This window comes from Pseudorasbora parva, chromosome 2, assembly GCF_024679245.1.
Source record: "Pseudorasbora parva isolate DD20220531a chromosome 2, ASM2467924v1, whole genome shotgun sequence".
Taxonomy (NCBI): Eukaryota; Metazoa; Chordata; class Actinopteri; order Cypriniformes; family Gobionidae; genus Pseudorasbora; species Pseudorasbora parva.
Window position 1 is genome coordinate 5,754,632 of NC_090173.1, and position 23,725 is coordinate 5,778,356.

At 42.1% G+C, this 23,725-nt stretch overlaps 2 protein-coding genes across 2 annotated transcripts; both read right to left on the bottom strand.

The window, feature by feature from the left end:
* Positions 1–6,210: 6,210 nt before the first annotated feature.
* On the bottom strand, positions 6,211–7,357 carry LOC137048265 (GTPase IMAP family member 3-like). The gene has a single exon (XM_067426353.1). The coding sequence runs from the start codon at positions 7,355–7,357 to the stop codon at positions 6,218–6,220; it is 1,140 nt and encodes a 379-aa protein (XP_067282454.1). The 3' UTR covers positions 6,211–6,217.
* A 12,298-nt stretch (positions 7,358–19,655) lies between these two features.
* LOC137090957 (uncharacterized) lies at positions 19,656–23,069 on the bottom strand. The gene is made up of 2 exons (XM_067454988.1): positions 20,283–23,069; positions 19,656–19,771 (listed from the first exon to the last, which is right to left on the bottom strand). The coding sequence occupies exon 1, from the start codon at positions 22,914–22,916 to the stop codon at positions 20,565–20,567; it is 2,352 nt and encodes a 783-aa protein (XP_067311089.1). The 5' UTR covers positions 22,917–23,069; the 3' UTR covers positions 19,656–19,771; positions 20,283–20,564.
* Positions 23,070–23,725: the final 656 nt, after the last annotated feature.

Sequence of the window (23,725 nt, forward strand, 5' to 3'; positions counted from 1 at the left end):
AATGTGTCCACAGGGCCTTTACAAGTTGTCCACTGAATACATCAGAAGTGGGATGTTTTCTTGTCTTTTTTTACTAACACAAAAACATCCCATTTCTGATGTATTCAGTGGGCCCTTGATACTGGTTTCGTGGACATTCATTTTTTTATGCAAACTATACACTATTGTAGCATGAAACAGACATGGACTGGGTCCACTGCGTGTGTAGAGTACAGAAGAGGTGGTTTTATAAGAAATATTGACTATAATTATGAAAAATACACTTAATTAACATGTGTCCACATGGCCTTTACAAGGTGTCCACCGAATACATTAGAAGTGGGATGTTTTCTTGTTGTTTTTTACTTACAAAAAACATCCCGTTTCTGATGTATTCAGTGGGCCCTTGATACTGGTTTCGTGGACATTCAGTTTTTATTCAAACTATACACTGTTGTGACATGAAACAGACATGGATTGGTTCCACTGAGTGTGTAGAGTACAGTAGAGGTGGTTTTATCAATAATATTGGTAATAATTATTAACTTAATTAACATGTGTCCACAGGTCCATTACAAGGTGTCCACTGTCCCAAAAAATCTGTAAGGCAAAAAACCCTTTGAGTTTTTTTGTGGAAAATTTCAGAGTTTCTCGGATCTTCTTTGAACTCTGGATTCTAATATAAGGCACTGAGACGTACATAGGAATGCAAGTCCTGGCTCTCTAGACCCCTCCAGATCTGAGATATGGAGATCCCACATGCAACTTTTCTCATTATACAAAATACTAGTTTCATGGACAGTGAAATTTTGTGGTGAAACGTGATGCTATGGACTCAGGGGGACCTGTTGAGTGCAGTTAATAGTTCATATCATGACAAGAACTTGACTTAAAAAAAAAATCAACCTAAGCACTATCTGGAGTGCTCTGAATACATTGCTATTGGGATGTTTTCCCTTTTTTGCACCAAATATTACAGGAACATCCCATTTCTGATACTGGTGGTCAGCATTGGTCAGCTAGGGGCTAGGGGTCATTCCGTCACTTTAGTGGCTAAGTGGACAAATAGTGGTTTTGTGGGATGGGGCGGGGCCTGGGGTAGGGGCGGTGGTCAGCATCGGTCAGCTGGGGGCTAGGGGTCATTCCGTCACTTTAGTGGGTAAGTGGTCAAATAGTGGTTTTGTGGGCTGGGATGCGGGGCGGGGCAGGGCCTGGGGGTGGGGCAGTTGTCAGCATCAGTCAGCTGGGGGCTAGGGGTCAATCTGTCACTTTATTGGGTAAATGGACAAACAGTGGTTTTGTGGGATGGGGGGCATGGCCTGGGGGTGAGGCGGTGGTCAACATCGGTCAGCTGGGGGCTAGGGGTCATTCTGTCACTTTAGTGGGTAAGTGGACAAATAGTGGTTTTGTGGGCTGGGGGTGGGGCGGTGGTCAGCATCGGTCAGCTGGGGGCTAGGGTTCAATCTGTCACTTTAGTGGGTAAGTGGACAAATAGTGGTTTTGTGGGCTGGGGGGCGGGGCCTGGGGGTGAGGCGGTGGTCAACATCGGTCAGCTGGGGGCTAGGGGTCATTCCGTCACTTTAGTGGGTTAGTGGACAAATAGTGATTTTGTAGGCTGTGGGGCGGGGCCTGGGGGTGGGGCGGTGGTCAGCATCGGTCAGCTGGGGTCTAGGGGTCAATCTGTAACTTTAGTGGGTAAATGGACAAATAGTGGTTTTGTGGGATGGGGGGGCATAGTTTAATCTATCAACAAGATCTGCTTCACCTTCGTTGCTCTGGTTGGTGGTAGCCCTATCCTATCGCATGCAGAGGGAGTTTGAAAGACAACCGTTTATCCAGCCCCTCGGATTGAGCCCTGTCAATGGTGAGTTTCCAGACCAAACATCTGATGTGGGTCTGGCTTGTCAGGCTAGTACCGGAAGACAGTTGCCCCTTATGGAGAGCCATACACCCAGTTACTCCTGCCCCAGTGCCTCTAACAGGAGCTTCTTTGGGGTCTCCATGACCAACATAGACATCAGGGAGTACGGCGGACTACTGACCTGGTGAGGCAGCGGTGTTACTGGCCAGGGATGGGAGCAGAAATTGAGGTACTGTTAGAACTGCCAATTCTGTGTGCTGTCTAAAGCCATCCAGCCCAGAGTAAAGACTTAACAGGGGTCCTGCTAGCCAGTCAGCCATTAGAGGTACTTGCTATAGACTTTACCCTGCTTGAGTCTGCAATACGCTTTGCATTCGAGGGAAAGGCATACCAGTACAAGGTCCTGCCCTTCGGGCTGTCCCTGTCGCCTTGCGTCTTCACGAAGATCGCGGAGGCAGCCATTGTTCCCCTCCGAGATGCGTGACGTTCGCATCCTCAACTATCTCGACGACTGGCTCATTCTCGCCCAGGCTCGGGAGCAGTTGTGCGAACACAGGTACATGGTGCTCAGTCACCTCAGCCTGTGGGGCCTAAGGGGACAACCGAGAGAAGAGCAAGCTCTGTCCTACTCAGAGAATCTCTTACCTCGGTATGGAGCTGGATTCGGTCAGCCAGACTGCGCGCCTCACGGAGGAGCGAGTCCGGTCGGCGTTGAACTGCTTGAATGCATTCAAGGGCAGGACAGCAGTCCCACTGAAACTTTTTCAGAGGCTCCTGGGGCATATGGCATCTGCAGCCGCGGTGACGCCGCTTGGATTGCTTCATATGAGACCGCTCCAACACTGGCTTCATGGCCAAGTCCCGAGGTGGGCGTGGCAGAGCGGCCAGTACCGGGTCCCAGTGACTCCGTACTGCTGCCAAACCTTCAGTCCTTGGTCAGACACGACGTTTCTCCGGGCCGGGGTGCCCTTAGAGCAAGTGTCCAGGCATGCTGTACTATTCACGGATGCCTCTACCACGGGCTGGGGGGCCATGTACAACGGGCATACAGTTGCGGGTCTGTGGACGGAACCGCACTGCATTGGCATATCAATTGCCTCGAGTTGCTAGCAGTACATTTGGCACTGCGCCGCCTCAAGGGGCTGCTACGTGGCAAACATGTACTGGTCCGTACGGACAGCATGGCGGCCGTTGCGTACATCAACTGTCAGGGTGGTCTACGCTCCCGTCGCATGTTCCAGCTCTCGGCAGCCAGCACCTCTGGGAGAGTGGCAACTCCACCCCCAGGCGGTCCAGCTGATATTGGACCAGTTCGGAGCCGCACAGGTAATAATAATAATAATAATAATAATAAATTTTATTTATAATGCACTTTATATTAAACAAAATCTCAAAGTGCTACAGAATTTAAAAACAAAAACAAAACAATCAACAACAATAAATAAATAAAACCGAAAAATAAAATAAAATAAATTAAACAAGTAGCAAGTCAATTAAAAGTCAATTAAAAGCTCTGCTAAAAAGGTGGGTTTTAAGACCACGCTTAAAAGTATCTATAGTCTGTGGAGTCCGCAGGTGGTCAGGGAGAGCATTCCACAGACTGGGGGCTGCAGAGCAGAAGGCCCGATCCCCCATAGTACGGAGATTGGCTGTGGGAGTTTTGAGGCGATACAGCGAAACAGAGCGGAGGTTACGAGTGGCTGTTTGTGTGGTGAGGAGTTCCTTGAGATAGGAGGGAGCATCACCATGGATGCACTGGTGGGTAAGGAGAGAGATCTTGTACTCGATCCTGAACGACACAGGAAGCCAGTGGAGTGATTTTAGAATGGGGGTGATATGGTCGTATTTGCGCACCCTCATGAGGATCCTAGCAGCGCTGTTCTGAATACACTGCAGCCTCTGGAGATTTTTGCTAGGGATGCCAATAAGGAGCGCATTGCAGTAGTCCAGCCTGGAGGAGATAAAGGCATGGACAAGCTTCTCCGCATCAGCCAGTGATAGAATGGGACAAAGTTTGGCAATGTTTCTGAGGTGGAAGAAGGAGGTCTTACACAGGTGTTTGATGTGCGCTTCAAAAGTAAGCTGTGATTCCATTCTGACCCCCAGATTCGTGACTGAAGTGGAAAGAGGAATGACCTGATCAGAGAAAGCAATGCTGGTGATAACGGACTTCTGGACCTGAAGTGGAGTGCCGACTAGGATAGCTTCAGTTTTGGAGCTGTTGAGTGTCATCAGCATAGCAGTGAAAAGAAATCCCATGCCGGTTGATGAGACGGCCAAGGGGGAGCATGTAGAGTATGAACAGGGTGGGTCCGAGCACAGAGCCTTGAGGGACACCGCAGGTGACATTGTGTGACAGGGATGTAGCTTCTCCTAACGCAACATATTCAGTTCTCCCAGTGAGATAAGAAGAAAACCAGTTGTGGACCGAGTCAGAGAGACCAATGGTGGAATGTAAACGGTGAAGGAGGATGTTATGGTCAACTGTATCGAAAGCTGCAGTTAAGTCCAGGAGGATGAGAAGGGATGGGGAACCAGCATCTGCCGCCATCAAAAGATCGTTTGTGACCCTGACCAAAGCTGTTTCTGTGCTGTGTCCTGAGCGGAAACCAGACTGAAATTTCTCATAAAGATGGTTATGCTCCAAATGGACCTGAAGCTGTGCAGCAACAACTTTTTCCAGCACCTTAGAGAGGTATGGGAGGTTGGAGATGGGCCTGTAGTTGTCATTAACATCTGGGTCTAAAGTAGGTTTTTTCAGAAGTGGTCTGATGATAGCAGTTTTAAGAGATAAAGGGACATGGCCAGCCTGGAGGGAATTATTAATAATCTTGGTAATGAATGGACTTAAGACACTGAGGTTAGATTTTACCAAGGCTGTAGGAAAAGGATCCAGTGCACAGGTGGATGGTTTCATTTTTCTGATGATGTCCTCAACCTCGAGCTGTGTGATGATGGAGAAGCAGCAGAGATGTTGGAAGGTCCCTGGCTGTGGATCAACAGACGGGACAGGCAGAGCGGAGGTGCTAGATAGGAGCAAGTGGATGTTGTCTACTTTGTTCCTAAAAAAGGTCATGAACTTATTGCACCTCTCTTCTGTGGCTTCTGAAAAAGAGTGAGTTTGCGGTTTGAGAATGTGATTAATAGTGGAGAAAAGCTTCTTGGAGTTTCCAGGGTTATTGTTGATGATGCTAGAGTAGAACTGTGACTGAGCATCTCTTAAACACCTTGCGTAGGCCTTCTGATGATCTCTATAGGCTTGCCTATGAACAGTGAGTCCTGAGAGCTTGAGACGCCTCTCAAGTACGCGCCCAACCGTCTTCATCTTCCGCAGTTCGCTGGTGTACCAGGGTGCTGAGCGTGAGAAGGTGACCATTCTAGTTATGACAGGTGCGTGAAGATCTAGAAGGCTGCTCAGAGACTTGTTGTAGAAGTCAACCGACTCAGAGACTGAGGAGAGATCAACAGAGGAGAATTGCTGAAGGTCTGTAGTTAAAGAGTCTTGGTTAATCTTTTTCAGGTTCCTGAAGCAAATTTGACGTCTAGATCTGTTTGCCTCTCCGGACTCGACCCATTGCCAGTGGTACTATTCCCTGACCGGGGGTACCCTCGGCACAGATGCACTGGTGCACAGCTGGCCCCAGGGTCTACGCAAGTATGCGTTTCCCTCAGTGAGCCTTCTTGCATAAATGAAACCCTTTTTTTCAGTATTGTTCATAATTAAAAATTGATTTAACAAATTAACAATACTTTGTGTTTTATTTTGTATTGGGATCTTAACATTAAAAATGATCTATTCTGGCTAATAATGAATAGAAATTTCTAAAACCTAAATGTTTAATGAGATGTTAATATTTAATTAACTGAGGACACTGAGTCATGCGTGCAGATTAGATCGTTTTTATTCATGTTTAAGACACACCTCATTATAAAGGGCTGAGACGTTTCATATTCCAGAACTATACTTCAGCATGTCATCATCCCCTTTTCACAACCTGTTTTGCTCCAACACGATCTCATGGTAATGCGCATCAATAGTACGAGTGTGCAATCTCGTGGAATGGATACGCCACAATCATTTTGGCGTATACATTCCACGAGATTGCACACATACTATTTATACATCTTTTACGATCTTAGAGTTTAAATTGAAATCAAAAGAAAGACATTTCAGGAACATTTTATCTCGTAGCTCAAAGAAACCAAGAACAAACAAAACATCACAACATATTAAAGTATAATGCATATTCTTTAAAATATGGATGATTACATTTTATTTTGTAAATTTTATTTTGTGATTACCTGAGAAGTTGAAAATGATGTTCACAAATAGTATGTCTGGAATATTTTATCATGATCTGTAAAGCATCATCAGCTTCACTGTATTGCAGTGAAAGCTCCAGCAGCTCCAGCTAGTCCTGCCAACACTGTGACAGGAAGCACATTTTCTCCTAGAAAGTGACCAATCACAGCTCCAGCTGATAAACCACACACAGCGCCTGCTGTCTTCATCAGTAACTGTCTAACAGCTCTGGGACGCTCAGGAGAAGATGAACACACAAACGGACTCTTCCACATCAATCTCCAGAGAATCCCAGAGAAAACTCCTGCAGTTGATGCAGATCCTCCTGTAAAGAAACCCCTCATGAACATCCATCCCTGAGAAGAATGTTTCCTCCACATTAACACACCTCCTGTCACTACAGCAAACACCAAAATCACACAGAAAGGTTTCTGCTTTATGTTAAGTTTGAGCCTCTTCCAAAGTTTCTCCAGTTTATCCTGATCATAATCTCTTTTCACACGTATCTCAGTCTCTCTTCTGACTCTGACTCTGTCTAATGTCATTTGATGTTCTCTCTCTTTCCTCTCCTCCTCTCTTCTCTTCTCATCCTCTATCCTCCTCTCGTTCTCCTTCATCATGTCTAGTGTGTAGCAGGAGTTTGTGTTCTCAGTCATGAGTCTGTCGATCTTCTCCATGAGTTCAGTCACCTGCCGTCTATTTGCTGGAGCTTTAATGTTAAACTCATGATATCTCTGACCACATCGATTAATAAAATCAGATAACTGAGTGTTTCTCCTGATCATTTCTCCTAGTGTTCTCATGTGTCTCTGATCTGCATGAGTGAAGAGCACTAGAGTAAATCTGAGAGCTTCTGCTCCAAACTTCAGCTCAAACCAGCGAATGAAGTCCATCTCCTGCTCAGTGAAAGTGCTCAAAGACAGAAGAAGCAGGATCACATGAGCTCCTGGAGAACATAATTCAAGAGCTTTCTTCAGCTCTGAGTATGAATCAAAGTCAGTGTGAGTGGAGAAGATGAAGTCTGGAGTATCAATGAGTGTCACGCTCCTGTTATTAACAGCAGCGGTGTGTGTCTGACAGACTCTGGTCACTGATGAAGATCTCATTTCTGACTCAAACATTCGATCATTAAAGATCGCGTTTCCTGTGGCGCTTTTCCCGGATCCGGTTTTACCGATCAACAGCATCCGGAGACCTCCATCTTCCTCTTTCATTCTTTTGTTCTGAAACATGTTAAAATTGCATAAAAACGAGTTCATGTGCAAATGTAATCTTAGTGTAAGGGGTAAACAGATTTGGCCTGCTATAGAGAAAAGTTGTGTCCAAAAGACATCTTTTCAACATCTTTGTCACAAGAGGCGTACGTTGAAAAGACGTCCACTGGAGCCAGAATGAAAGTTTTCTGTTTTTGACGTGTTCTGCATGTCCAATATAGACGTTCATGGAACCGCAAGGTTAAAAACTAGTTAAAATGTGCTCATTGTGGACATATTTTCATTTGTAATTGCAAAGCAACTCACAGACCGCATGTGTTTGTCCAAAAAGGAACTGATAACACCTGATATGACTTTATCTTGGCTTCCTCACCCACAACTATTGTGTTTCACAAACACAGTTACAGCAGCCAAAGAAAAGCTAACACAAGAAGTACTGGGACCAAGAGCCCTACTAAAGCAAACACTTTCCACCACAATGGTGACTTCAAATATAAACATAAATCATCAACTTCTGAACCTCTGTTAAATTATCAGTAAGAGCTTCTGTAGACATCTGACAGAAATAGTCAAAGTGTCTCTTATATCTTGTAGCCACAACGACGGGGTCTGTTCATCTGGCAAACGGCCGGATGCCTCTCGTCTCTCGCGTGGCGCTTATCAGATCATGTTAATACGATTGATGGCCGGGGAAAGGCACCACGATGTCTGGAGACCACTCTTTGATCTCCCTTGGGAGACATCAAGCAGGCTCCGTAGTGACTTTTATAGCCCCAAATAGCCCTGCACGATACCTGACACCCCCCACACACACACCCATAGAGCACCGCCAGTATCAAAGGAATGTATAATTAAAAGTCACTCCCAAAAGGTATTAAATGTATGCTTTTCTGCTTAAAGTGTTTTTATATGTGTCTGAAACAATTCTGAGAATTATTGTATATAACTCAAGCGGTGTAGGGCGACAGACAGTGGAAAGCCTGTATTTGTGTATTCCCAGATCTCAGACTTATGATCCCTGGTATCCTTGTAATCAGAAAAATGTGATTGTACCGAATCTTGTAAAAGAATTTACAGAACATGCATTATAACAAAATTACCAGCGTTGTAAAGAAAAATGCATTAAGCATATCTTCCTCGGAAAGAACCAAAAAAGGAGGGACTAAACAAAGAACTTTGTTTTGCGCCGAAAACGCTCTGATGGATTGGACCATCCAGGAAATGGGCGTCGCTCGACCTGGTCTAAAAATGCCAATGTGACCCTCACCCTTTCGCTTTTGCATCGCATCAAACGCCGCAGGGCCATCTGCCACCAACTTTCCAGCCCCTGAGGGCATTCTTCAGAGAGAGAGAACTCAGCACACTTCCAGAGACCCTCCGCTCCACACCGACCTCGGAAAGAACCGCCGGACACGCAGGACATTTGAACTCAGAATACACGCACACACGCGAGAAGCCAAAAAGGCTGTTAAAAAGGTCGTGTTATTTCCCGTTTGGGACAAGTTAACTCCGTGAGGGCTCTGTGTAACAACTGAAGTAAAAGCTGTCTCTCTCTCTCTCTCTCTCTCTCTCTCTCTCTCTCTCTCTCTCTCTCTCTCTCTCTCTCTCTCTCTATTTTTGGTCTATTCATTCTTTTCGTTTATGTACCATATTCTTTTCGTTTACTATCTATATTTCTACTCTCTTTATTAATATTTAGTATGTACTTTCTGTGTGAATTGTAGTGTTATTTTTAGTCTGTGTTTATTAAACTTCCAAAAGACATTTTTGAATTGAATCTGTTACTCTCCACATACACGAAGTCAATGAAACTTACCATCCTAACGTTACCTAAACTGCTTATGCTACTATTTTAGTAAAGTAAACTGTACGAACATATGAAACATGATTTGCCCTGATCAGTAAAGTTAATGTTTCTTATGCGCTCGTAAAGCAGTAATCCCTTATTGAGAATTGATTTGAAAGTCTATAACTAATATGCAGGACAAACTTAGTAAGATAATTTCAAGCAATTTCGTAAAGGGTTACTTGTATTTAATTAAACATTTTTCCTTATCGGAAAATGTTAATACGTAATGAACGACTAGCAAATTATATTCATAAATTCATGAATATTGAATATTGAATCCCTTTTGAGTTAATTATTCCCCGAGACATTAAACTCATAGTCATTTTTATTACAATCTAATTAAGGGCAGCACCAGTTTCTCAGAGGGAAACACTGGCTCCTCACAGCAAGAAGATCCTGGACAGAATCCCAGCTGTGCCATAGAGTATTTCCTTCAGGTCTGATGTATCTCATGATTCAAAGATGTGTGAATTACAGATGCTGTTTTCTAAAGTGTCTAAAGGGGTGAGCGAAGTGTAATTAACTTTGTAGAAATGGGAAGGAAGGAGGCGGGAACCGGCGAATGTTTAACAACTTTTATTCAAATAAATAAACAAAACGAATGTAATGCGGGCACAGCAAATTTAAAAGATCTGGGATCTGTCAAATCATCACAGATGTATTAAGCGAGGTACGAGGTACGAAGAACGGGCCCCAGGCCTGGACTTTACGTTGAGTTTTCTTTAAAGCAGAGGCAGCAGTTGGTTTGTGGTTTGAGTGAAAACATTGCACGTTATTATCAAGTGGCGGTCGGCAATGCATCGCACATCACTCAGCTTGTTTGCCAATGCCAACTGCCAATAAAAACTAACGAAGAAGAATATACATCTTCTTCTTCATCGTTGTCATCAGGGATTGGCGGGCTTTTGTATTTCACCGGCGTCGTAGTTAACTATAGTTAACATGGACATTACACATTTTTTAAAAGGAACACTAAACCTCACCGGCCAGAAAGAGATTCTGCGTCAGACGAAAGTGTTACAGGTTTGTGAATCCGCCTTTGTAACACTTGAGTTACATGACTGTATTGCTGGCTAGCTATAGCGAGTAAACGTTAGGTGTTACTTATTAAGACGAGACACGACAGGTGAAAACATGGTCAATTTTAAGATTTAGGGCCAGTTTACTCCCTTAACATGTAAGCTTTCATGTCAAAATAAAAAAAAGGCAACATTACACATTTAAGGTGGTTATTTCATTATATTTTGTCATCGTGCGCCTTTAGATTTCTACCTGAAATCATCCAAAGTTACTCTAACGCGAGCTCCTGTGCCGTCTCCATTCACAGAAACATGTCATGCCTGATATCATTATAAAGCTCTCAGTCTCACACACAGCACTGTCTAATCCAAATATGGGCATTTCCTTTGAAGAGCTAACCAACCGCGAAAGTTTGCAGCCGAAAACAACATCTGATTGGTCATGGATTCTGATGTAGCAAATTTGTCAGCTAAGCACAAAGTAAACCAAACTGAACTCTAAAGATTAATAATGATGTTTACACCAAATTCCAATTTTACCTATGCAGGCTAACTGAAAAATTGTCAGATAATGGTTGCCTTTTTTATTTTCCAGGGATTAAAATGAGTCATCCTTAACCTTTTTGTGGTGTTTTGGATTCACTACAGCTGGAGAACAGTAAAATACAAAACAGGTTGTAGGCTCTACTGGGTAATTATTATTATTTTATTTTTTTTACTGAATAACTTATAATTTTCCCAGATTTTTTAGGCATTCTATTATCTCAAACAGCCTGAAATAGTGCATTTAGCTGATCTTAATGGGAAAAAAATCTCCCTGGGGGAGTATGCCCCCGGACCCCCATAGGTTTGGGCTAAGCCCCGAATGTTTACATCGTCTGGCTCCGCCCCTGCTGCCTCTCAGTCTTTCTGCCACTCAGTGGGGCGTAATCGCCAGCTGACGGTGACATCACATGCACTCCCTCTATTAGGCTCATTCATAATGAAGCCAGCGAAGCAGTTAATGTTTGTTAATTCTCTCACATAGCATTTAATTTACGAAATTTTACTGTATTTATTTGTTATTTGGTGTTACGTCCTTGGACGTATTTTTCCATGGTTGCTCTGAAATTTGTTTTATTCAGTTGTGTAAATACCTGTGTGGGCGTGGTGAGATGCCATGCACCTGTGTAATGCTTTGTGGCCATGTCTCTCTCTCTCTCTCTCTCTCTCTCTAAGCATGCGTGAGTGTGATTGAGTGCGAGAAGCGCGTGGTGAGTGCGAGTGGCCCGCTGTGGCTGAAACATTTGTTTTTTCTCTTTCAATCTTTTCTATCCCTTTTTCTTTTTTGTGTTGTTTGTTTTTTGAGGTGTAGTGAAACAGGTTTTTTCATTGAGGGGTTTTCGGGTGTCGGCAACCAGTGAATCACTGGAAGCATGGCAGCCCAAACCACAAACACCTGTTTGGATTCTCTCAAACGGCGCCACGGAGTGAAAGTGGTGTCCGCGGTGAATGTGGAAGAGTGTAGACTAGCTGTTGGAGATGTTGTCGGCCATGAGTGCGTTTTAGCGGCATCAAGAATGAACAACGCTATGGTTCTGTTTTTAAATTCGGTTGAAAAAGCAAACGAAGTAGTGGAGAAAGGAATAGTGATTAGTGGTTTGTTTACCCCAGTGCTTCCTCTTTCTACCCCCGCGAAAAAAGTTACTTTGTCTAATGTTCCACCGTTTATTAAAGACGAAATGTTAGTACAAGAACTGTCACGTTTTGGAAAGGTAGTAAGTCCTATGAAAAAAATCACTCTCGGTAGTAAATCAGGTCTGATTAAACATGTAGTGTCTTTCAGGAGATTTATTTATATGATTCTGAAGGATAATCGTTCTGAACTTAATCTGAATTTGAAATTCAGGATTGATGAATTTGATTACACCGTCTTTGTGTCTACGGATGTAATGAAGTGCTTTGCGTGCGGCAAAACTGGCCATTTAGTGCGTGCATGTCCAGACAGTAACGGCACAAACACGCAGGGGGTCTCAGCTGAGAACGGTGTGCAAGTCGTGGGTGGAGGAACAGATAATGTTCTGGAACATTCTCAAACTGAACCTGGGCCATCCACGACTGACTTATCTGATGTATTTCTTGATTTACAGACAGAAAAGGTAAATCAGACCATGTCTGGAAGTAATGGGCAGATTGAGGTAGCTGTCCCTGTCAGTGTTAGAGACGAGTCCAGGCCTGAGGAGGGTATGGATGTTTTACATGTCCCAGTAGTGTCGGACACACATTCTCCTTTAGAGAGTGTTTGTCTAAGTAATAATTTGACGATGGATCTAGAGCAGGCCGTTTTTAAAACACCATTAAAGAGAAAAAAGAAGGACAAAGTTTCAGAATCAAAACAAGCTAGAAAAACAGAAAATAAAAAGGAGTCTGATATGGATGATATTGGCAATGACAGTGATTTTTCTGACTCTGGGGCGTCTAGTTCTTCTCAAAATGAATGGACATGTCAAAATTATGACACTGAGGAAATCAAGAAGTTTTTAAAACTGACAAAAAACCTGAGGGGTGTACAAGTAGCTGAATACTTCCCAGACATTAAACGCTTTGTTGAAAACAGTAGGACTTTCATGAGCGAGGGATGCTTTTCAAACAAAGAAGTATATCGTTTGAAAAAAATTGTCACCAAACTTCAACAACAACTGAATGTTTTATGGCAGTAAACTGGCCAAAATTACTAGCCCTTATTGGCTGCTTTTTTCTTTATGGTTTATTTTTTTTTCTTTTTCATATGGGTGACATTCGCATAGCATCTCTGAATGTAAATGGAGCCAGAGATTGTATAAAACGTGCTGCTCTATATGAAATCATGAATCAGAAGAAAATTGATGTTTTATTTGTGCAGGAGACACACAGTGATATAACAAATTCTATTGAATGGACTAAAGAATTTAAAGGGCTCTCTTTTTTAAGTCATAAAACCTCACTTAGTGGAGGTGTTGCCATTTTATTTGCAAGTAGTTTTACTCCTTTTTCTTGTGATATGGAAGAGGTTGTAAAAGGTAGACTGCTAAAGATTCGAGCCCAGTTTGAGAATCATATCTTTGTTTTTATTTGTGTGTATACGCCAACTCTAGCAGCAGAACGAATGGTTTTTCTGGATACTCTGTGTGAAACATTGTTAAAATGTAAGTCTGAAGAACATTTATTTTTAGGTGGAGATTTTAATTGTGTTGAAAGTGATATGGACAGAAATCATGTAGAACCACATTTACTTTCTCGTAAACGACTTATTCAAATGATTGGAACAAATGATTTATGTGATGTATGGAGGAGTTTAAATGGGAATTTAAAGCAGTACACATGGGCACATGCCCGTGATAACACATTGTCTTTGGCAAGACTGGATCGTTTCTATTGTTTTAAACATCAGCTAAGTATTTTTAAGAATTGTTTCATAACCCCAATTGGGTTTTCTGATCATAGTCTTGTTATATGTACAGTAACTTTAAACTCTGTAAAGCCAAAAAGTGCTTATTGGCATTTTAATACAAATTTACTAAGTGACGCACATTTTAAAGATACTTTTAATTTTTTTTGGGACAACTTTAAGAATGAAAAAGATCAGTTTCAGTCTTTACAAAAGTGGTGGGAGTTTGGTAAAGTACAAATAAAGCAATTATGTCAACAGTACACTTACAATGTCACAAAAGATATGATTAAATCTATTAAAATTTTAGAAGATGAAATTTTGAATTTTCAAGAAGTGGCACAGTCAAGTGGAAATCAAACACATATTGAATCCCTTTTTTTAAAAAAAATCTGTGTTGTCTGACATACAAAGAGTGAAAGCACAGGGTGCACTAGTTCGATCTCGTTTTAAAGATATAGACCAGATGGATATTCCATCAAAATTCTTCTTTAGTCTAGAAAAAAAGAACGGTCAAAAACGCTTTATTCATTCTTTATTTTCTGAGACCGGTTCTCTTGTATCAGATCCTACTGGAATTCGGAAAAGAGCAATCAGTTTTTATGAAGAGCTGTATAGGTGTGAGCACAAGGAAGATCAGGTTGTTGAGCAGTTTTTTTATGAAGGGCTACCAAAAGTCTCTGAAAACGCTAATGCAACACTCAAGAGAGCTATAGGCCTGAGTGAACTGCATGAAGCTCTCCAAAGTATGGAGAATGGCAAGGCTCCTGGGATAGATGGAATCCCAGTAGAGTTCTATAAAGCCTTTTGGCCTGTGTTAGGGGAGGATCTGCTAGCAGTTCTCAGTGACAGTCTAGTTGGAGGACTTCTGCCGCTGAGCTGTAGAAGAGCGGTCCTCACCCTTTTGCCAAAAAAAGGTGACGTGAGAGACATAAAAAACTGGCGACCTGTGTCCTTATTGTGCTGTGACTACAAAGTGCTATCAAAAGTGTTAGCTACTAGACTAGGAAGAGTTTTGGAGGAAGTAATTCACCCCGGTCAGTCGTACTGTGTACCCGGCAGATCAATTTTTGACAACATTCATTTAATAAGAGATTTGTTTAATGTTTCTAAATTAATGGGTGTAGATATGGGTTTGATTTCCCTAGATCAGGAGAAAGCGTTTGACCGCGTAGAACATGGCTATTTGTGGAAGACCTTAGATGCTTTTGGTTTTAATTCTGATTTTATAGGTTATGTTAAAACGCTATATAATGATATTGAAAGTGTACTGAAAATTAACGGTGGCTTATGTGCTCCTTTTAAAGTATGTTGTGGTGTGAGACAGGGGTGTTCTTTATCAGGAATACTTTATACATTGTCAATAGAACCACTTTTAAATAATTTAAGAAGAGTTTTAGAAGGGGTATCCTTACAAGCCAGTCATTTTTGTTTATCAGCGTACGCGGATAACGTTATTATAATACTTCAAAAACAAAATGATGTGCATTTATTATCAAAGACATTGAGTGACTTCGAAATTATTTCTTCAGCAAGAATTAACTGGGGTAAAAGTGAAGCAGTGCTGGTTGGAAAATGGGAAAGAGAAATACCATTACTCCCAAATGGCTTAAGTTGGAAAAGAGATGGTTTAAAATATCTGGGAGTGTTTTTAGGGGAAGATATAATTGTTCAAAAAAACTGGGAAGGACTAATTGAAAAAGTTAAAAGTCGTCTCTTGAAGTGGAAATGGATTGTAAAAAGTTTATCATATAGAGGACGTACTTTGATTACTAATAACTTAGTAGCCTCTTTACTGTGGCATCGATTGGCTTGTATGGATCCGCCTGTTTGGTTAATTTCAAAAATTCAGTCTCTTTTAGTTGATTTTTTTTGGGAAAAAATGCATTGGATTCCTCATAACGTCTTGTATTTGCCTAAAGAAGAAGGAGGGCAAGGGCTTATACATTTGCAAAGTCGGACTGCTGCTTTTAGATTGCATTTTATCCAACGTTTTATTGTTGGACCGGACAATTTATGTTGGAGGCCCTTGGCTTGTATGATTTTGAGGACTGCTGAAGGACTATGTTTGGACAAATCATTGTTCTTGTTGGATCCCGGAAAGTTAAATACATCCAGGATGCCAGACTTTTACAGAAATCTTTTTAAAGTATGGAACCTTTTTAATGTGAAAAGAGATGACACTGAAATCTCTCTATTCTGGTTTTTGAAAGAGCCTTTGATCTATGGCTCACGTTTGGACATTCTGGGCGAATGCGGAGCAATGACTGCAACATTTATTAAAGCCAAAATTGTAACACTTGAATGTTTAATGAAAGTGGCTGGACCAAGTTTTGTAAATGTTAATGATGTTGCTAATGGTTTAAATGTTAAATCGTGTCGAGTTGTTGCACAGGTACTTCAAAAATTACAGTCGTTTTTTACAACAGAGGAAAAAATCATGCTTCAAAGTTTTTGTAAAGGGGAGTTAATCCCAGATGAAAAAGACTCTTTTCCAAACTTGCTTCTTTCACCCAGGTTGGAGGAAACAATGGGTTTTTTTTTGGACATTGAAAAATTGACAGACATGGAGCTGTGTGAAAATAATGGTAAAAAATGGTATAAAGCTTGTGTAAAATCTTTTAATAAAAAGGGCTTACATGGAAGAGTTGATTCACCTTGGCGTGATGTTTTTAAAATGAGTAAAGATGTTAAACCAGAGTGGAGAGCACTTTATAAGCCACCGTTAGCCAAACGAGTTGGAGATTTACAGTGGCGAATTCTTCATGGTATTATTGCGGTTAATGCTTTTATTTCTGTTTTAAATCCAAATGTTAGCCAAGAGTGTCCTTTTTGTTTTAAAAGAGAGACTGTTTTTCACACTTTTATGCAGTGTTCAAGACTGAAGCCTCTGTTTTATGTTTTACAAAGTCTGTTAAATTGTTTTAATGAGGAATTTTCTGTACAAACTTTTATTTTGGGTTTTAAATATGTACAAAAAAGAAAGCAAGAATGTCAGGTGATTAATTTTATTTTAGGTCAAGCCAAAATGTCTATTTATGTCAGTAGAAGAGATAAAATTGAGCACAATAGAGAATGTGATGTGGAAAAGGTATTTGCTGCTTTGATTAAAGCAAGACTGTCAATTGATTTTCTTTTTTACAAAACTATGAAATCAGTAGCAGTGTTTGAAGAAATATGGTGCCATAGAGGTGCTTTATGTTCTGTTGTAGAAAATGAACTGCACTTTGCACTTTATATATAAAATAGATTTTTTAGGATGTTTGTGGAAAAAGATGTTTGTTGTTTTGATTTGATGTAAATAAAGATTTTTGAAAAATCAAAAAAAATCTCTCTCTCTCTCTCTCTCTCTCTCTCTCTCTCTCTCTCTCTCTCTCTCTCTCTCTCTCTCTCTCTCTCTCTCTCTCTCTCTCTCTCTCTCTCTCTCTCTCTCTCTCTCTGCTCCTCACAGTGCAGGATGACATACACCTGTAGTTCGTTATGTCAGTGTGTTTGCGGCTGAGAGTGGAGATTATAATGCCATTTGGAGGTGTGCTATTCTCTTCTGCTCCTGACTGAACATTGGTGCAATTGTTTGTTGAGAGCTTGAGGTTTTTTTGTGATGAGTTGGCTAAGTGTGCTGTGGTGATCAAGAGTTTTACCTTTTTCTTCTTAATTTTGTTTCTTGTCAAAGATTGGTGTAAACTTAAAATGGATGCATAGAGGGAGAGCCTTTTACTTTGACTATCATTTCATCCCTGTTTTTGGTGCAGTTAAGGAGTTAAGGGAAGTATTTTGTTTATTTTTCCCTTTTCTTTTGAGTAGTTGAGGTAAGTTAGCTGCTCCAAAATTGAGTTAGTTGATCGTGTTTTTTTGTTGTTATTTTAAGGCTTGCTCTCCCCTTGGCAAGTGCTTCCAGATTGTCCTCTGTTAAACTTACTGTTTATTTTTGTAATTAAATTCCTACTTTTTCCTGCAAATAAGCAGACTCGTGTGAATTCCTTCACTCTGGGACTGGAGATTAGGGCTGTAACGATTCGTTTTAACAACGATTCGAATCGACTGAAATAAAACATTGATTTAAATTTTTGGCTTAAAAGCTACTGAATCGATTTCAAGTCACTGAATCGTTTCGGATCATATCGTTCTAAATGAACCAATATCGTCCTTAAATCGTATCGACAACCTCAAATCGTGATACGAATCGAATCGTTGTTAAACGAATCGTTACACCCCTACCCAAGATTGAAGTGTTACCTTCAATCCCTGTTAATTGTTAATTCCCCAGACCAACCCCTAGACAAAAAGGGGGTCGTAACATTTGATCACGCAGTTATTAGGACAAATATAAGGGGCCTTTATACGAAAGCCTTGTTTCGCGCTCAAAACGTTAACAGTCCAATCGGAAAACACTGCTGCTGTGACTTCGAGGAAACTTCATATCAGACATTCACAAATTGAGGTAAAATGCAAACATTTAGCTTACAACCTGGGGAAATGTTTTACTTGACTAAATGATTTGAAGAGTTGCAAGTTGGAGCAAAAAAGAGCATTGCTGAATTTGACTTATGCTCCTTTGTTTTTAGGTGCACTGAAGAGTAATGCAATGACTCAATGTGAACCACAAAGAAATGGAAACAGCGGTGGGGAAGTTGTTTACCGTCGCACGTGACCGTGGAGAGCAGAGGGCTGCAAGAGCCCAAAGAGAAAAAGAGCGTCCACCACACAGACGCCATGAGTGTATTTTGTATTAATGTATTTTTTGTTGAGATGTTTGCATATATATATATATATATATATATATATATATATATATATATATATATATATATAAAATATTTGATTTCTTTACCGGTATGTTGTGACATTACTTTATTTTCTTTTTTTAAGTTTGTTTGTTGTTCTATGTAACAATTTTGTATTAATGTATTTTTTGGAGAGATGTTTTCTTCAGAGATTTTTTTTTTTTATCTATTTTTTTTTTATTTGTTTACCGGTATGTTGTGACCTTTAAATGTTTTTTTTTTTTTTTTTTTAATATTATTTTAGTTGTTCAATTTAACAATACATTTATTGTAGTTCAAACCGTCAAGTGTCTTGTATTTATCTTGGCCTTTTATTAATTCTTCGTTTTTAGTTTTTCTTAGGTTGTTTCCTTAAACCATTTGGCATGGTTGGGCTTGGATAGGCCTTGCATGAATTGCCCAGTAAGGACCCACATAAGATCCTTACAGAGCCCACTTTAAGCCCATATGGGCATTCACGGTTGAATCCTGGTTTAAGCCCACTTTAAACCCCTATAGGCAGGTGAGGGCCAAATGGGTCTGACATGAATTACCCAGTTAACCCACATAAGACCCTTACAGGTCCCACTTAAAACCCATCTGGGCATCAACGGCTGGCCCCCGTGTGGATTGCGGGTGCAAGCCCATTTTAAACGCCCTTTAGGCAGGTGGGGCCCAAATGGGTCTGTCATGAATTGCCCGGTTAAGATCCCAGATAACCCCCTTATAGATCCCTTTCAAAGCCCGTCTGGGTCTGACATTAATTACCCAGGTAAGACCTTTACAGGACCCCCTTAAAACCCATCTGGGCATTCACGCCTGGCCCCTGTGTGGATCCCGAGTGCAAGCCCATTTTAAATGCCCTTTAAGCAGATGGGGCCCAAATGGGTCTGACATGAATTGCCCAATTAAGACCCATGCAGTACCCTTACAGGTTCCACTTTTAGCATGTCTGGGCTTCCACGTCTTACCCCAATGTGCATCCCGGGTGCAAACCCATAATGGGGCCCACATTTGCCGCAAATGTAGTGTAGTCCCTGAGCACACACACACTACATGTGTTAAAATCTACACAACATGTGTTGACCCTGAGCACACACACACTACATGTGTCGACCCTGAGAACACACACACTACATGTGTTAATATCTACACAACAAGTGTCATCCCTGAGCACACATACACTACATGTGTTAAAATCTACACAACATGTGTTGACCCTGAGAACACACACACTACATGTGTTAAAATCTACACAACATGTTTTGTAGCAACTAATGTGGATCGGGTTAAATTAATCACTGTGGTACGTCTGGTCAGGACGCAATGAAGATGCTTATAGGGTTTGTTGAGGATTTATTGGGTGCATGTGTGGTTCTATAAGACAAATAGAAACCAATATATATCAGTGCTTAACATTAATACAAATAATAGCATAACAAAATAATCAATAACAAAGATACAAAATGTTTTCAATACTTAGAAAGACATTAAAGCATATCCAGAAGTCATATTACTCACTTTTGTCATCTTATCTCAAAATTATTTAACTTTGGTTAGACCGGGGCTCGAACCCGCGGCTGTAGCGTCAATGACGTCATATAGAAAGTCCGTGCATAACAGAATGACTATGCATTTGCCTCGTGAACGCAGCAATTTCAACAAAGTATATAAATATACACAACAAAAAGCTATTACACTTACGCTTGATCTGAACAGCAAGGAAGAAATGTTGAAATTACGTTATATGCATGCAATCTGATAATATAGTCTGGTTGATCGGCCGTATAGGCGGCAATAACTCGACCTACTGTATGTAACAAACTGTAATTATGGTGGTAATCCATAAAGAACAATTTACAGAAGATCAATAAACAGAGAAACTTACTTTTAGATGCACGCACACGATTAATAGCACCTCTTTCTGAACTGAGGCAAACTCTCATACGTTCCACAGTCCACACTCTATGGATGGTCATAGCAACGACTGAATGACGCACTTTCCAGCACAGTCATATTACTCGGTTATTCCACAAGGGGGCATTAATGGTCCATAGTCATTGAATAACTCCCCGTTTAAAACACTACTAATATAAATCTATTACCTGAAGTGCTGAATAAGTGTCCTTTGTAACAGCCGCCCCCAAATTTGCACTGTCAAATTTGCATATTAAGGAGGGCCTGCTACTACACCAATGTCTGGGAGTGCTGGTAATTTTATGAGGCGCGCTACGGGTCTGATGTAGGTTCTGTCCTTAATTTTCACCTCAGCTGTCCTGATTCGTCCATCAGCCCCGGGGAAAACATCAGTGATCCTCCCAACTGGCCAGAGGGCTCTAGGTAACTGTGGGTCCACAATCAGAACAATCATATTCGGCTGCAACTGGTCCTTGTCCCGCTGCCATTTAGCACGGGTTTGTAAGTTGGGTAGATAGTACCTGGTGAAGTGTGTCCAGAACTGATCTGCAAGCACCTGAGAGTGTCTCCATCTACGCCGACTTAGGAGTTCTGTTTCATGATACACTGTCTGGGGGAGTGATGGATCAAGCCGCCCCATAAGAAGAAGGTTTGGAGTTACTGGGTTGGGGTCAGCAATGTCGGTAGAGACGTAACCCAGAGGTTTGGAATTCAAAATTCCTTCTATTTCAGTGAGAACTGTGTTCAGGACCTCCTCAGTTGTACTTTGCCCTTGTAAAATGGCATACAGAGCTGACTTGATGGATCTAATCTCACGTTCCCAAACTCCTCCAAAATGGGGACTACTTGGAGGATTAAATCGGAATTGAATTTGCTGTTTGGCCAGCTCCATCTGCAGGGTGGGACCCAATGATTTGAATGACTCTTGGAGCTCTCTTTCTCCACCTTTAAATTTTGTGCCCTGATCGGATAGTAATTCTGAAGGTTTCCCCCGGCGTGCTGTAAAGCGTCTTAGAGCCATCAGGAACGAGTCAGTGTCAAGGCTGCTTAAAAGGTCGATGTGGACAGCACGGGTAGTCAGGCATTTAAACAAAATGCCCCAACGTTTCTCACATCTTCTACCTATTTTAACGGTAAAGGGTCCGAAACAGTCCATTCCAGTGGAGAAGAACGGAGGTTTGAATATTTGCAGTCTGGCCTGAGGGAGGTCTGCCATACGAGGCACAGTTGGCTTAGCTCGCCATCTTTGACAGTCAGGACATGAAAATTGGTGCCGTTTAACTGCTTCTCTACCGCGCAAAATCCAATATTTACGGCGGATCTCCGCAAAGACCCGTTCAGAACCAGGGTGATGAAGCTCTTTATCTATGTTCTGAATGAGTAGTTGGGTTATTTTGTGAGAGGGATCCAGGACAACTGGGTGGATGATATCTGCGTCCAGCTGTTGACTGTGGCGAAGTCTCCCACCAACTCGAATGAGCCCTACTGTGTGATCATATTCGGGTGCCAATGTTAGTAGTCGGCTAGAGTACGGTACTGGTTTCCCTGCCACTAAACAGTGGAAGTCCTCAGGGAAGCTATCACATTGAGATTTCCTTAGAATGTCTCTTTCTGCTAATTGATGATCCTCAGCGGAGGGATCCCCTTCTTTACCGGCCGCCCCATGGCGAAGAAGTGCTGCAGCTTCGACCAAAGCTTTAAAACTGCTGAACTGTTGGGGGTCAGGCAAGGACTGAGCATCAGCAACTGTTAGGTGACTACAAAAGGTAGCCTTCTTCAGTTCAGCAGGATTTTCAGCGGTACTTACTTTGGGGATAATGGGCCAGCAGCTGGGTGAGAGCAAGAGGCATTCTGGTCCATGTCTCCATATTTTGTCTGTTGCCAGCTCTTTTAGAGTCTTCCCATGAGTAATGTAGTCAGCTGGATTATTGGCTGATTCCACATACCGCCAGGTGTGCCCACTTGTGAGTTCTTGTATTTCGGCAATTCTGGTTCCCACAAATACTTTGTAGCGACAGGATTCCGACTGCAGCCATGTCAGGACTGTAGTGGAGTCAGTCCAGAGAACAAAGGATTCGATGTTCAGGGTGAGCTCTTTGGCCAATAATGAAGCTAACTGTGCACCAGTGAGAGCAGCACACAATTCCAATCTAGGCACAGATAACTGCCGTTTAGGGGCTACTCTTGACCTGGCTGTGAGAAAAGACACCTCTACACCTCCCCTTGGATCCTCAGTGCGCAAGTATGCTACAGACCCATAGGCCTGTTCAGAGGCATCACTGAAAATATGTACTTGCCGACTACAATGCAGGGAGTCCATCTGGGAACTCACATAGCAGCGGGGTAGTGTGATTTCAGTTAGATGTGGCAGTTCTCGTTGCCAATCATGCCATGTTTGAAGAATGTCATTTGGCAGTAGTGGATCATCCCACTCTCTCTGTTTCGCCCACAGACTCTGTATAAGTATCTTAGCCCGAGTGATGTATGGAACAAGAAACCCAAGGGGGTCATACTGGCTTGCCACTACCTTGTATATGTTTCTCATTGTGGGAGTTGAGCAGTCAGCGAGGCGGCTTTGGTATCCGAGAGTATCAGATTGACACATCCAGCGCAACCCTAATGCAAGTTCTTGAGGATCTGATTTGGTTTGGTTAAGCCAAAGCTCACTGCTTTCTGATCTGGCTTCCAGTGGCAGATGATTGATGACATTAGGAGAATTGCATGCCCATTGCCGTAGTTCAAATCCTCCTTCCGCTAACAGATTCCTCAGTGTATTCACCAGCCTTTAGCCTCCTCAGGTGTAGCGACACTCTGTAGACAGTTATCTACATAGAAACACCTTTCGATGGAGTGTCTGCAATGATCTCCTGGCTCACTGTGGTCGACTACGTGCTTCTGTAGTGCGTATGTGGCACAGCACGGACTACAAGTCGTTCCAAACGGGAGTACTTGCCACTCATAGATACTAGGAAACTCCTCTCTGTTCAGATCACGCCATAGAAATCGGAGGAGCGGCTTGTCCTCAGGAAGTAGTCTTACTTGATGGAACATGCCTTTTATATCACTACTAAAGGCTACTGGATGCTCCCGGAATCGTAGCAGTACCCCGAGCAAGGAGGACCCCAGAGTTGGTCCAGGTAGAAGCAGGTCATTCAGATTTTCTCCTCTGTATGAGAAAGAACAATTGAAAACAACTCTGTTCTTTCCATTATGGCTCACCATGTGGTGGGGGATGAACCATGATTCTTCTTCCCCAGTGAGCTTCTCCTCCGGTACTGCAACTACATAGCCTGCCTGTATCAGTCTCTGAATTTCCGTTCTGTAAGCCTCCAATTTCGCAGGATCCTTAGCCAGGCGATTTTCTGTGCTACGAAGATTAGGCATTACCGCTTGCTTTGTGGCATGTAATTTCGG

Coding starts and splice junctions, on each gene's coding strand:
- LOC137048265 (XM_067426353.1), bottom strand. CDS start 7,357: ATGAAAGAGGAAGATGGAGGTCTCCGGATGCTGTTGATCGGTAAAACC.
- LOC137090957 (XM_067454988.1), bottom strand. CDS start 22,916: ATGTGTCAATCTGATACTCTCGGATACCAAAGCCGCCTCGCTGACTGC.